The sequence below is a fragment of the Panulirus ornatus genome, chromosome 51, assembly GCF_036320965.1.
Source record: "Panulirus ornatus isolate Po-2019 chromosome 51, ASM3632096v1, whole genome shotgun sequence".
NCBI lineage: Eukaryota > Metazoa > Arthropoda > Malacostraca > Decapoda > Palinuridae > Panulirus > Panulirus ornatus.
Genome location: NC_092274.1, coordinates 8,415,882 through 8,428,938, shown reverse-complemented (window position 1 = coordinate 8,428,938; position 13,057 = coordinate 8,415,882). Strand labels below are relative to the sequence as shown.

The 13,057-nt window shown below is 38.7% G+C and overlaps 1 protein-coding gene across 1 annotated transcript in view; it reads right to left on the bottom strand.

Moving 5' to 3' along the window:
• The window catches only part of LOC139764921 (tectonic-2-like), a 32,856-nt gene that overhangs the window by 18,632 nt on the left and 1,167 nt on the right, over positions 1-13,057 (bottom strand). The window contains exons 2-4 of the mRNA XM_071691999.1: positions 9,101-9,255; positions 5,039-6,261; positions 177-271 (exon numbers count right to left, since the gene is read on the bottom strand). Coding sequence (XP_071548100.1) covers positions 177-271; positions 5,039-6,261; positions 9,101-9,255 — 1,473 coding nt within the window. The remainder of the gene's footprint in view (positions 1-176; positions 272-5,038; positions 6,262-9,100; positions 9,256-13,057) is intronic.

Below are 13,057 nucleotides of genomic sequence, written 5' to 3'. Positions count from 1 at the left end.
AGGAAAACATATCGGGAAAAGTAGGGAGGAGGATAAGGAAAATGGAGGTACTTAAATGTTTAGGAAAAGAGAAAGACAATGCTCCATCTGAAACTCAAGATGAAAAGGAAAAAGAGAAGATTGGAGACACAAGAAAAAGAGGAAAGGAGGGAGAAAGCATTCCTAAAGAAACTCACCTGGCCTCCAGATATAAAGTCCAGTTGTGTGATTAATATCCACAAATAAAAGGCTCTCAGAAGTTGTGTTATCATCATCTGATGTAGTATCATATCTGAAAAAAGTACCTGCGGTCATCTTCAATATAATACTATATAAGTTATAAAGTGCAATATAAATCAAGTGATTCTTGTAATGGTAAACTGAGTACTGTTTGATGAGACTTACAGCTGCATTCTGCCAAACTACATTCTCAGACTTTGTGAAAGCAGCTTGATCAAAGTGACTACGCCCAGATCACTCCAACAGAGTATCCATCTCTGGTAAGCAGTCAATGACCAGGAAGGTAATTACCAGTACTACCCATCTGGGTGTCAGCAGGAATAGCGACATATACTTAATGAGCCAGCACTTCAGTGGATGTCAAGTTGCACTCCTCTGACCCAGGTAGCTGTCTTTTCTTTCTGCCTCACTAACACATGGATTACTGGCATTCTGTCAATAAATGTACAATCTCACCTTGTCATTTGTAACACCTTACAACACTTAACTTACACAGCTAATTCTTCATAACTAGTTTTTCCTGCAGTGAGCACCATGCACTAGCTATTAGTTCCAAGTTCCATCATCTCCAATGATATCATCATAAGGGAGCTGTTAGTTCCATGGTCATTCGCTTCCCATTGTATCCTAAATTCAGGGTACAGGATACTGACTCTGATAAAGAACATGGTAACAGCCCACTGCTGCTAAACAAAGCTTTTGCAGATCATTCCTAAAAAAAAAATCCTTAGCTTTTTTCAAAAACCTGTTTCTTCTGGCTTTCTATAATCAGTGAACCTGTATTGTGTGGGCATTAGCCTTTCAAATCAGTTTGCATGACATGAGAAATGTCTGTGAGAAGAGGTGCATACAACGTGTCTTTCATTGGGGCTGGTTGCTCGGGTGGAGCTCTTCGCCACCAAAATGAATGCCGTTACCAAATTCTGTATCACCAATGTTCGACAAAGGGTCGTGTAGCCCTGTGCACTGATCATGAATTGAAACCATTACACCTACACTTTTTCCTCTTCTCTTCAGTTGATCTTCTCAGTGGAGTTTTCCAAACCACTGGTCTTTGGGGGTTTAGTGAAATATGTAGCCCTTTAATGGTAGAAAACATTGAAGTAGAAATTCTTTCAGTTGTGCTATACCCCTCAGGTGATACCTCGTTTCCAAAACTACGTCAATCTGGTGTCAGCACCCCAGCATCAAGTCCTGGGTTTCAAAACTTAAGACATACAGATTTTTTTTAGCTATGTCAAAATCTGAACAGGAGTATCTTTTACAAACCATCTCCTCCATAATTTCATTCTTCCACTCAGGGACAGTATTAATATATCTATCTATCTGTCTATATCTCTGACACCTATTCCCACCTGGAACTCCCTCAAGGGGTGGCCATGGCAACAAAATCTCCATAATTAGAGGATTCCAGTGCCACCTCTTAGCCATTAGTGCCTCACCTTTAACAGACCATTGGCAGAGGATAACTCTAGCACAGTGCTTGCTTAGGCTTCTCCCTTATTTCTACTAACTATTTCTTCTGAATGCTCCTGGCTAATGTTCCTACCAACTAATTCAACCTAAATGCTCCTTCTTTCTGCTTTTATCTGTTGCTCCTACCTTTCTGCCAAAAGGCAGGGCTAACACAAAGTGCTCACCACTGGAAAATCTATAGTTACAGAAAATGAGCTGTGTGAGTTGAGTGTTATCTAGTATTATGCATGACAAGGACAGATTGTATGTTTTTGGACAGAATGCCAGAAGTCCATGTGTGGGTGAGGCAGAAAGAAAAGACAGCTGACTGGGTCAGAGGAGTGCAACTTGACAACCACTAAAGTGCAGACTCATCAAACAGCCATCACTAACCCTCCTGATACCCAAGCAGGCAGTAATGGTAATATACCTCCCTGGTCATCAGCTGCTAAACACCTAACACCTATCAGCAATAATATTACAGTATCAATTAGCCTGAAAATATTTCAAATCTTGGAACATTTGAAGTCTTCTGGATTTCAGAAGCTCCTGTTTGGTATTCTTTTCCAAACTTCTTTAAAATGGAACAAGTTAAAAATATTATTACCTCATACAAGTTCCCTTAAGGAAGACTGTCCATTAGCTTTACATGAAACTGCAATAAACTTACGTCTTTCTTCTTGAGGAGACCTACTGATCCCAAGCAACCTAACTGCAAGTTCGTAAAGGTCCTGAAACCACTACAGCAACATTTTTTGGCTATGCAGCTCCTCAATGGCTACTCATAAAAACTCTCTGATAGCCCTTAAGGCTGAAAGAAGATTAGAAAGTGTATGCAAAGTCCAGACATAAGAACCTTATCATAATTATCAATGATGAACGTTTTGAGTTGAGATCAAACCAAATGTAGATGTAGAAAAAAAGAACAAAAGAACGAGAAAGTTTCATATAACCCCTGTCCTGATTATCTCTTGGAAGAATAATATGCCGCTTGAAAAATCAAATGTGAGAGTTCGTTGAAATCACCAGTGGCTATCAAAAAGATACTTCTTCTTCATCCATGAAGTCTGAAAACTCTCTCAGCATGTTGCATCTTTTTTGGGATTAAAACTGGTTCTGTAGGCTCAACCTGGCTTGTATAGTACAGCCTATGATGTCAAAAAGGTGGCTTCCATTCCAACCTTTCAAAGGAGCTCTGCCATGATGATGATTAACAGGAGATTTATGGCATTTCTCAATACCTTTAGTTATCTATGAAAACTCTTTCTGATAGCCCTTATGGTATGAAGAAGAGTTGGAAAATATATGAAATTTCCTGGCATAAGAACCTCAATTTTAAGGATGAATGTTTCAGGTTAAGTTTAAGCTAAATTCTAAAGTCTAAAAAAAAAATGTCATGCCTTTTGAAAAGTTAAACATGATTGTTCATTATGATCATCAAAGAGTATCGAGGAGAACACTCATTTTGTTATTCCACACAGCCTGAAAACTCCTCAATGCATATCACCTTATTTTGGATTAATACATTCTTTTGGCTCAAACTGGCTTGTATGTTATACCCCAAGATGTTAGAAAGGTGGCTTCCACACTGGCCTTACCGAGGAGCTTTCCAAGAAAGGGAGTATCAAGAAGTCTTTGGCATTCATCAGCATTTTTGTTAAACATGAACTGTTCCAGACATCAAAAATCAACCTTGGAATGTGCTGGGTTTGCTCCATCAAGAATGGGGTTTGCTAATATGCTACAAGATGCATTTAAGATGACCATTTTTTGCTCTAGTTTTCTTTGGGTTAAAAAGTCTTTATAACTCCTGTTCTATGTTGGTATGCTCTTAGATCTCATGGTACAGGCTGACTCTGGAGGGAAAATTAAGTTCTGAAGAATGAAAAACTTTCTCTCGAGAATGGTCCCATTAGCAATTTCTGGGTTACTCTTTCCTGCTCTTCCTTCCTCTCCCTCTCAAACACCTTTCCTCTTAACTGATGATAACCACTAATGGGTGATGTCCATGTTCCAAAAATTACTAGCATGAAATACAAGTCAGCTTGCACGACAATGATGTCATCATCAAATGGAGTCTTCCAAAAGAGAGTCTTCCACAACTTACAGGACGCCACCCTACCGAGAAACATTAGTAAATCTTCAAAATTCACCTAATTTTTGCATGCACTGACCATAATTGTGGTATAAGTAGTTGTATTCCTCTTCTTTTCATAAGACAAAGCCAAAAGTTTATGAGAAAACTGCATGACGGCTAATGAAGGAGTTTGCTTAAAGGAACATTTAACATCTATGTATAGAAGAGTCCAGCTAGCATACAGTGGAACACCTGATTTCATAAGAATCAGTGGCTACTCCCCACTGCTAATGCAGACAACCTTATATTAAGGTCTTACCACTCTGTATAGGAATCAGATGGAAGGCAGCTAACAACCAGTTTTACCTACCTGAGTATTGGGAGGATTAGTGATGGCTGTGTAGTGAACCAGCACTTCAGTAATTGTCAAGCTGCACTTCCCAAACCAAGGTAACTGTCTTTTCCTTCTGCATCACCTACACATGGACTAGTGGCGTTCTGTCCACAAACATACAATCTCTCCGTGTCATACATAACACTTGACAACACTTAACTCACAGTCAATTCTTTGTAACTAGATTTTCTTATGGTGAGGACTATGTGCTAACACTGCCTTTTTGGCAAAAAGGTAGGAGCAATAGACAGAGGTAATAGGTAAGAACATTTAGGCAGCAGCATTAGGAAGAAACATGAAGTAGAGGTAGTAGGTAGGAATATTAGGAATATAAGGGTGAGGCATAAATGCTAGGCTGTGACACTGGAGTTCACTAGTTATAGACACTCTATTGTCATGGCGACCCCTTGAGAGAGGTCTAGGTGGGAATTTGTATTGGAGATAAATCACTCTAAGAATGCTCAGTAACAATGGTTCATTCTTGTGATATGACATGATTTCAGAACCTGGCTTGCTTTCTGTTTCCAATACTTGGCACAGTAAGCTTATCATGAACACATTTTGCTATTGAGTTGAACAGTTAGAAAGAGATGATAAATAGGAAACAGAAACGCCTGTAAAATTACATAATTTTGCCTTAATAAGATATGGAAAATGTAATAAATTTTGCTTCCTTTGTTCTGCTGCCTATAGAAATTGTCAGAGTATACATAAAAATAAATCCTACTGAAGAGCAGTATTGTGGTATTAATGATCACATACAAACAGTACCTGTTCATTAGTGAAGATTTACTCAGCATGAAATAGAATTATTTAGAATTCTCAGACATTACTGAACAGATACATTTTTAAAGTGTAAAATAAACACAAACGAAAAAATAGTAAACACTTACACAGCATAACCACCTAAGACAGGCTTGCCAGGTTCATATCCAGGATTCCCTGATCTCTCATAAAGACTTGGAAAATATCCAAAATTCTCATTTGTAACCAAATTACTATCATCCCCACTGAGGGCTGATTCCAATAAACCAACCATGTTACTGTCACTGTCATTAAGGGCTGATTCCATAGCATCAGCTGAAGTGTTCGAATAGCCCAAGTGGTGGAACCTTAGGGTGAAGTGCTGCAGGAGTGATAGCCTGTGGTTTGCAGATAATGCAACATATTTTCTTCTTTGTTGTGGGTATTCAAAAACATTCTTAATATTTCCTTTATGCAATGAGTCTCTGTTATATTCTTTGCTGTAAAGCCCTTCTAAGGATACTGCCACATCACCTAATATAATTTTGGCATGAACTTGAGATATGAAAGGTCCTCTCCAACCCATGCTGTATTCCACACTAAGCACTACATTTTCACACATATGAGACGTTTCATTATAAAATGGTAGTCTGTTTGCATCACAGTCTTTTGTTATATACTCCTCATCTGTTTCCCTGAAGTCAGATGGAAGTTCTTGAGGAATTCTATTTAGTCCCTGTACTTTGATAAATTTTCTTGAATCTTGCAAGCACTCATACTCCACCGAGGTGCTAACTACCTGTAAATTAGTAAGGTTACCTATGACTTGCGGATAAATACTATAAGGGTATGGATTAACCTCATCAGCTTCTTGAAGATATGAAGTAGAGCTTAGAAGAGATTCTTTTTTGCATGCCTCAGGTGACAAAACCACAGGGCACTTATGACTGAAATTCTCAAGGAAGTGAATGGGCATTGTGTTAATACATATTCCATGTAATACTTGCTGTGGTAATGATAATACTCCCTTAATCACTGTGTCATTTGTGAGAATGGCTATTTCTACATTTGATCCTAAAATGTAATATGGATGAGACTCCTGATCCTGAACAACTGAGGCATTATCTTCATAACTATATTTAGGGCTTTTAATTCGTGACAGATATTTCTGAAAATCTCTAATGGAAGCTTCAGCTTTATAGAAGAGTCCCAGGTATGGATTATTTTCTTTTATGAAGCATAAAAAATCATGCCACTCTGGTGAATATGGCCCTCGATATTTACAGTTGTTGTCCAAGATCTTATCTGTTGTGTGACCGCCACCTAAGCCTTCCAGACACGAAAAAGCTGCTGTATCATGTGATGAGCAATCCTGCAAAGAGAAAATTAATAATCTCAGAATTGTGTTTCATACTGCAATAAGCATCTTTTATCAAATAAGTAAATAACTTTAAAGTAAACTCAGTGGTACCATAAGCAGTATGTTTCTGTTCACATATTAAAAAATGGGTTGATGAAATCTCTACATTAAAAGAGGACGCCACTGTGCTCTAGTGATTCTGGATCAGCATGCATTTTCAACCTCATAAAGATGAAAATTCTTATGCACTGAACATATTCATCACTCACAATGTCTTGAGAAATATACAAATAGTAAACTCAAGATTACCTGCATTGCAGATATGTGAAATTCCTTATCATATGAACACTGGAAACAAACTTCACTGGTAAATTTCAATGACATGCAACATGGCTCTCAAAGAAAAATATGAAAAGAATAATTCAGAGATGCAAAGAGAGATGTATTTGTGGCTTGAGTACAGCACATTTCTTAGTGGCCAATGTTTGATACCTATTATGGTAGGTAAATGACTGAAAAAAAAAAAAAAAAAAAAAAAAAAAAGTTTTGACAATTAACTCAATGACTGCTGATATCCTATATCTGGGATGTGCTGCCTCCAAAAGTTGACTGCAGGTACCCATGAGGGGAGTCTTATTCCTAGAAAGTCTGTGTACAGCCATAAGGTGTTAATCATTCAGAAATTACTCTGGCATTTGAGAGAGTATTTCCATGAATTAGTCCATATTTTTTAGTGACAGTGAATCAAGTGGATATAGTCTTCACAAAGATGTGAAAGGATTAAGACAGGAGGAAGAAGAGTAAGATGTTGGCAGCTGTATGAGTGAAGATGATCCCAGTTCTAGAGTGAGGAGGAGAGATACTTTGTTGCTTCTACCATTTGTTATGCAGGGCATGGATGGATGCTGCCATCTTCATTCCATCACAATTTGTTTTTGATACCTCTAACTAGGTAATAACAGAAGTTCATTCTGTCATCAAGAATTCTGAGGGGCTGGAATATTTCTTAAGAGTATTTTGACATTATTTTCATGGACATAAAAGTGATTGAAACAAATCAGTATATGGTTTTGTGAAGGAAACACAGCCAAAATCTCCAAGCAGCAGGCTGCCCAAGTTCTTTGACACCATATGAGATAAAAGTACTGTTTTATGGTGTAAAAAGTTACTTTTTACATGATTTTGTAGTTAATAATGGAAAACAGACTAAAATCAATTGTCATAAGAAATGGTGTCTCAGGATCTAAGTTTTGAAGTGATTTAAGAGCTCAATAAGAAAAGAATATTGTAAATGTATTAATATATGTACAAGGGGGTTGGAGTGGATGTTATTGCAATTGAATTGATTAAGGAAGGAGGTGACTGTGTTGCTGATTGGTTGGTAAAGATTTTCAATGTATGTATGGATCATGGTGAAGTGCCTGTGGATTATCAGAATGCACAAGGGATAAAGGTGAATGTTCAGACTTCAGAGGCATGACTACTGAATATGTGGCCTTGAAATAATCAATGGTTCTTCCAAACAGAAAGACAGCTTAAAAATGCAGTTATCTTGTTCAAAAACAATGCACTCTTAATTACTGCTGTATGAGAAAATGTCTGCTTCATCCCAACACCAAGAGAGGGGCTTGAGAGGAAGAACTTCTTATCTCTCAAATAAGAAATTTTTAACTAAGATGTACAGGACAGGGCCACCATAATTTACCATGGAGACAGTGAAGAAAGAATATTTTCTACATGTTTCCTGTAAGTTGCAGAAGACATCAATGAGGAACAGGAGAGGAGGGCTGGAAACTCTCCCTTTCCTGTATTTCAGATTCTTAAAGTTCGTATAGAAAGAGCCAAGCAATGAGTGCTCAACTTCCATGAAGGTGCAGGTTGGGTTGTCTGAATGTGTGAGGATTCAACCAAGATGAGAAAGGAGGGAGGGATAGGTAGAATGTTTGAGGAAAGGAACTTGGATGTTCTAGCTCTGAGTGAAACAAAGCTCAAGGGTGAGGGGAAAGAATGGTATAGAAATATCTAAGGAATAAAGTCAGAGTTTAGTGTGAAGGCAAGAGCTAAGGAAAGGGTAGCACTTCTGCTGAAGGAAGAGTAGTGGATATGTGTGAAAGGGTGAAAGGAATTGAGCCCTAGACTAATGTGACTAAAAACTAAAGTGGCATGCAAAAAGTGGGTTATTACGAGTGCTTACACACAAGACCACTAGAGGACTGACAAGGGAAGTGAGTGTTTTCGGAGGAGCTGAGTGAATATGTGAGAAGTTTAAATGTGAAAGATAAGGTATTGGTGACGAGTGATTAGGACGTAAAAGTGGGTAATGTGGCAGTTGAGGCTAAAATCAGGGGTATGGGGTATTCAATAAAATGAATGGAAATAGTGAATAGCTTGTAAAGTTCTGTACTGAAAAAGTAGTGACTGCAAATACCTAACCTAAAAGGAGGGACATAACATACATATTCTTGGAGTGGGAAATACAGTAAGTAAGCATTATTGGATTACATATTACTTGACAGGCATGCAATAGAGAGCCTCTTTGATGTTGGCCTGCACCTCATCACAATGAATCACGAGGTTTGGAATTTTCTGATCCATATATTTCCAGGATCATATCTCTCATGCTTCTTTCCCGAGTTGGATGCTTCATTAAATTTTGTAACAAAGTAGATTTCTGATGAAACGTAACTGCTTGTGTTCTTTTTTTTTCAGATTTGTGCATGATGCCTAAGTTTGCCTATATTCTCAAATGAAATTATTCCTTTGAGCATGTGGAATCAATGTACATATAATTCTGAGATTTACACCCATGATACATGCAAAACAAATAGAGAACATTCACTATACAACTGACCTTATCACAGCAGCAATAAGAATCACAGAAATTTAAGGTCATATCACAGGGGCATGGAGCAAGAGGTTTCACTGCTGGATCTTCTAAGTGAGACTCAGTACCTGAACCTGCAGTATTTGCTTCAGTCCAATTTATTGCAAGATGCCCCCCTTGCACTGAAATAAAGTTTGTAAAAATCAGTACTGCTTATAATCATCAAACCCTTATTACATGATGTTTTTACAGTGAAATACATAAGGTAAAATTCAATACTGTTTGTACTCTAAAGGAATATATCACAAATGTTTAATTTACTCCTTCAGAAGTGCAACAGCAAAATCAGACCTTCAGACATGGAACACTATCCTTAGGTCATCCAGAGCCATTTGTTGAACAGGGTTCCCATATGCATTCAAACACATAGGTCCCTCTGTCTTTACTTCTTGTTCTGAATTCACCAAGTGCAAGTAAGTCACTTTGTGTTCCTATTCATCCTTTGTTGTGTATGGTGCATGGGTCTAAGAGATCTATGAATTCTGATAGTGTGAAGAATAATTTTTTTTTTTTTTATTATACTTTGTCGCTGTCTCCCGCGTTTGCGAGGTAGCGCAAGGAAATAGACGAAAGAAATGGCCCAACCCACCCCCATACACATGTATATACATACGTCCACACACGCAAATATACACACCTACACAGCTTTCCATGGTTTACCCCAGACGCTTCACATGCCTTGATTCAATCCACTGACAGCACGTCAACCCCGGTATACCACATCGCTCCAATTCACTCTATTCCTTGCCCTCCTTTCACCCTCCTGCATGTTCAGGCCCCGATCACACAAAATCTTTTTCACTCCATCTTTCCACCTCCAATTTGGTCTCCCTCTTCTCCTCGTTCCCTCCACCTCCGACACATATATCCTCTTGGTCAATCTTTCCTCACTCATTCTCTCCATGTGCCCAAACCACTTCAAAACACCCTCTTCTGCTCTCTCAACCACGCTCTTTTTATTTCCACACATCTCTCTTACCCTTACGTTACTCACTCGATCAAACCACCTCACACCACACATTGTCCTCAAACATCTCATTTCCAGCACATCCATCCTCCTGCGCACTACTCTATCCATAGCCCACGCCTCGCAACCATACAACATTGTTGGAACCACTATTCCTTCAAACATACCCATTTTTGCTTTCCGAGATAATGTTCTCGACTTCCACACATTCTTCAAGGCCCCCAGAATTTTCGCCCCCTCCCCCACCCTATGATCCACTTCTGCTTCCATGGTTCCATCCGCTGCCAGATCCACTCCCAGATATCTAAAACACTTCACTTCCTCCAGTTTTTCTCCATTCAAACTCACCTCCCAATTGACTTGACCCTCAACCCTACTGTACCTAATAACCTTGCTCTTATTCACATTTACTCTTAACTTTCTTCTTCCACACACTTTACCAAACTCAGTCACCAGCTTCTGCAGTTTCTCACATGAATCAGCCACCAGCGCTGTATCATCAGCGAACAACAACTGACTCACTTCCCAAGCTCTCTCATCCCCAACAGACTTCATACTTGCCCCTCTTTCCAAAACTCTTGCATTTACCTCCCTAACAACCCCATCCATAAACAAATTAAACAACCATGGAGACATCACACACCCCTGCCGCAAACCTACATTCACTGAGAACCAATCACTTTCCTCTCTTCCTACACGTACACATGCCTTACATCCTCAATAACCAACAAATAATAGTAATGCAGGGGAGCTGTCTGTCTGTCAGCAGGAAGCTTGTGGTCTAGAGAACGGACACCTTTAATATTAAATCATTATAAAGAATACTTTTTTATGTTTTGTTGATAAAAAATTTCAAAGTTTTTTATGCTTTTTTTTTTTTTTTTAACAAAAACCACTCCCTTCATGTTTTCTGTATTTCTGCATCTTAATAAGGTAAAGTAAAGCTTAAAGTTCATGTAGTTATTTTTGCTTCCAATAAACTGCATTTCAGAGCTAATTATTTACTTATTTATTATACTTTGTCGCTGTCTCCCGCATTAGCAAGGTTGCGCAAGGAAACAGATGAAAGAATGGCCCAATCCACCTACATACACATTTATATACATACACATCCACACACGCACATATACATACCTATACATTTCAACATATACATATATATACACACACAGACATATACATATATTCACATGTACATAATTCATACTGTCTGCCTTTATTCATTCCCACTGCCACCCCACCACACATGAAATAACAACCCCTCTCCCACGACATGTGTGCGAGGTAGTGCTAGGAAGAGACAACAAAGGCCACAGTCGTTCACACCAAGTCTCTAATTGTTATGTGTAATGCACTGAAACCACAGCTCCCTTTCCACATCCAGGCCCCACAGACCTTTCCATGCTTTACCCCAGATGCTTCACATGCCCTGTTTCAATCCATTGACAACATGTTGACCCCGGTATACTACATTGTTCCAATTCACTCTATTCCTTGCATGCCTTTCACCCTCCTGTATGTTCAGGCCCCAATTGCGTGCTCAAAATCTTTTTCACTCCACCCTACCACCTCCAATTTAGTCTCCCTCATCTCCTTGTTCCCTCCACCTCTGACACATATATCCTCACTCAACCTGCATCTTGTCTCTACACAACTCCTTTAAACTCTGACTTAGACAGGGTATCTCAATGGGGTACAAAATTCCTCACAACTCTTCTATCGCTTTTGATGGATTCGTAATTCCACCACATAACAAAATATACATACTCAATATATATTAGTATATATTACCGTAACATCTTACCTATCCTGGAAACCTCATTATAGACATAAGTATGTCTGCCTCAAAGAAAGTGGGAGTCCTCTTCATATGTAGAAATTTCTTTTCAGGTGTTGTGATTTATCAACTCTCCCAGGGTAACCTCAAAACTTGACCCATTTGCCTTATGTTGCACTGTTTGTTCACTTACCCTCTTCTACAGATATTACTTTGATTTTTGCTCCTGAATGTTTGATGCTTGTGTGTACAAACCATTAACTATACCACGTAATACTCGGCAAGCTACCATATCACATGATTACTGTGATGCCATTGACATCTCAAGGTGGGCTGTTTTGAAGGCTGCTTCTTTCCAAACACCTTGAAGCTCTAGACCTTTCTATCTCCTCATGTCTTTCCCAATAACTAAAACCTGGCACTTTCTAAATGACAGGTTTTTCACTTCCTCCAAAAGACTTTTCAAAATTTTTTCTTTCTCCCTCTCATTAACCCTTTTTATATTTCAATAAAGGCCCTGTCCTGATGAGGACTTTTTTCCGTGACTGGAACTTCCAACACAAGAAAATGAAATCAGTTTATGAATGCACTTGCTTAACTGGAGGTGTTAGACAAACATCATACAATGAATTCCTGACATTCTGTTGATCTGACATTGATTATGGTTTTAAGCTGCAGCTCCTCTTACTCCCTCAAGGTGAAGTCCCTACAAATTGGGCAAAGTTTTGAAGTAGAGGGACACTATGGGGGTAAAAGCACTCTAAGTTAACTGTATAGTGTAAGGAATCCATTCATACTATTCTTAATGATATCAATCAACTAGAACACTCACAGGAGGGATGCCTAATAGTGTCCTGAAACTGAACTGCTTAGGCATTGCACTTATAAGCAGTGCCCAGAAAACTTATGGATTCTGCAGATGGTTGACAACATAAATCCACACTGTGATCTGTCCAGTTTCTATAAAGCTACATTCAGTTTGTAAATTCATTAACATACAAAACAAAGCTCTACAAAATCTGAACAAAAATATCAGGGGATGTATGTTGTCCAGGCCCCCAGGGCCAGATTAATGCATATGCCATCTAGGCCCACGGCTAGGTTACTTCCAATACAGGGGTCTTGCCAGTCACTCAGATAAACAAAATTATGGTTTTTCAGAACCATCAGAATAGCAACA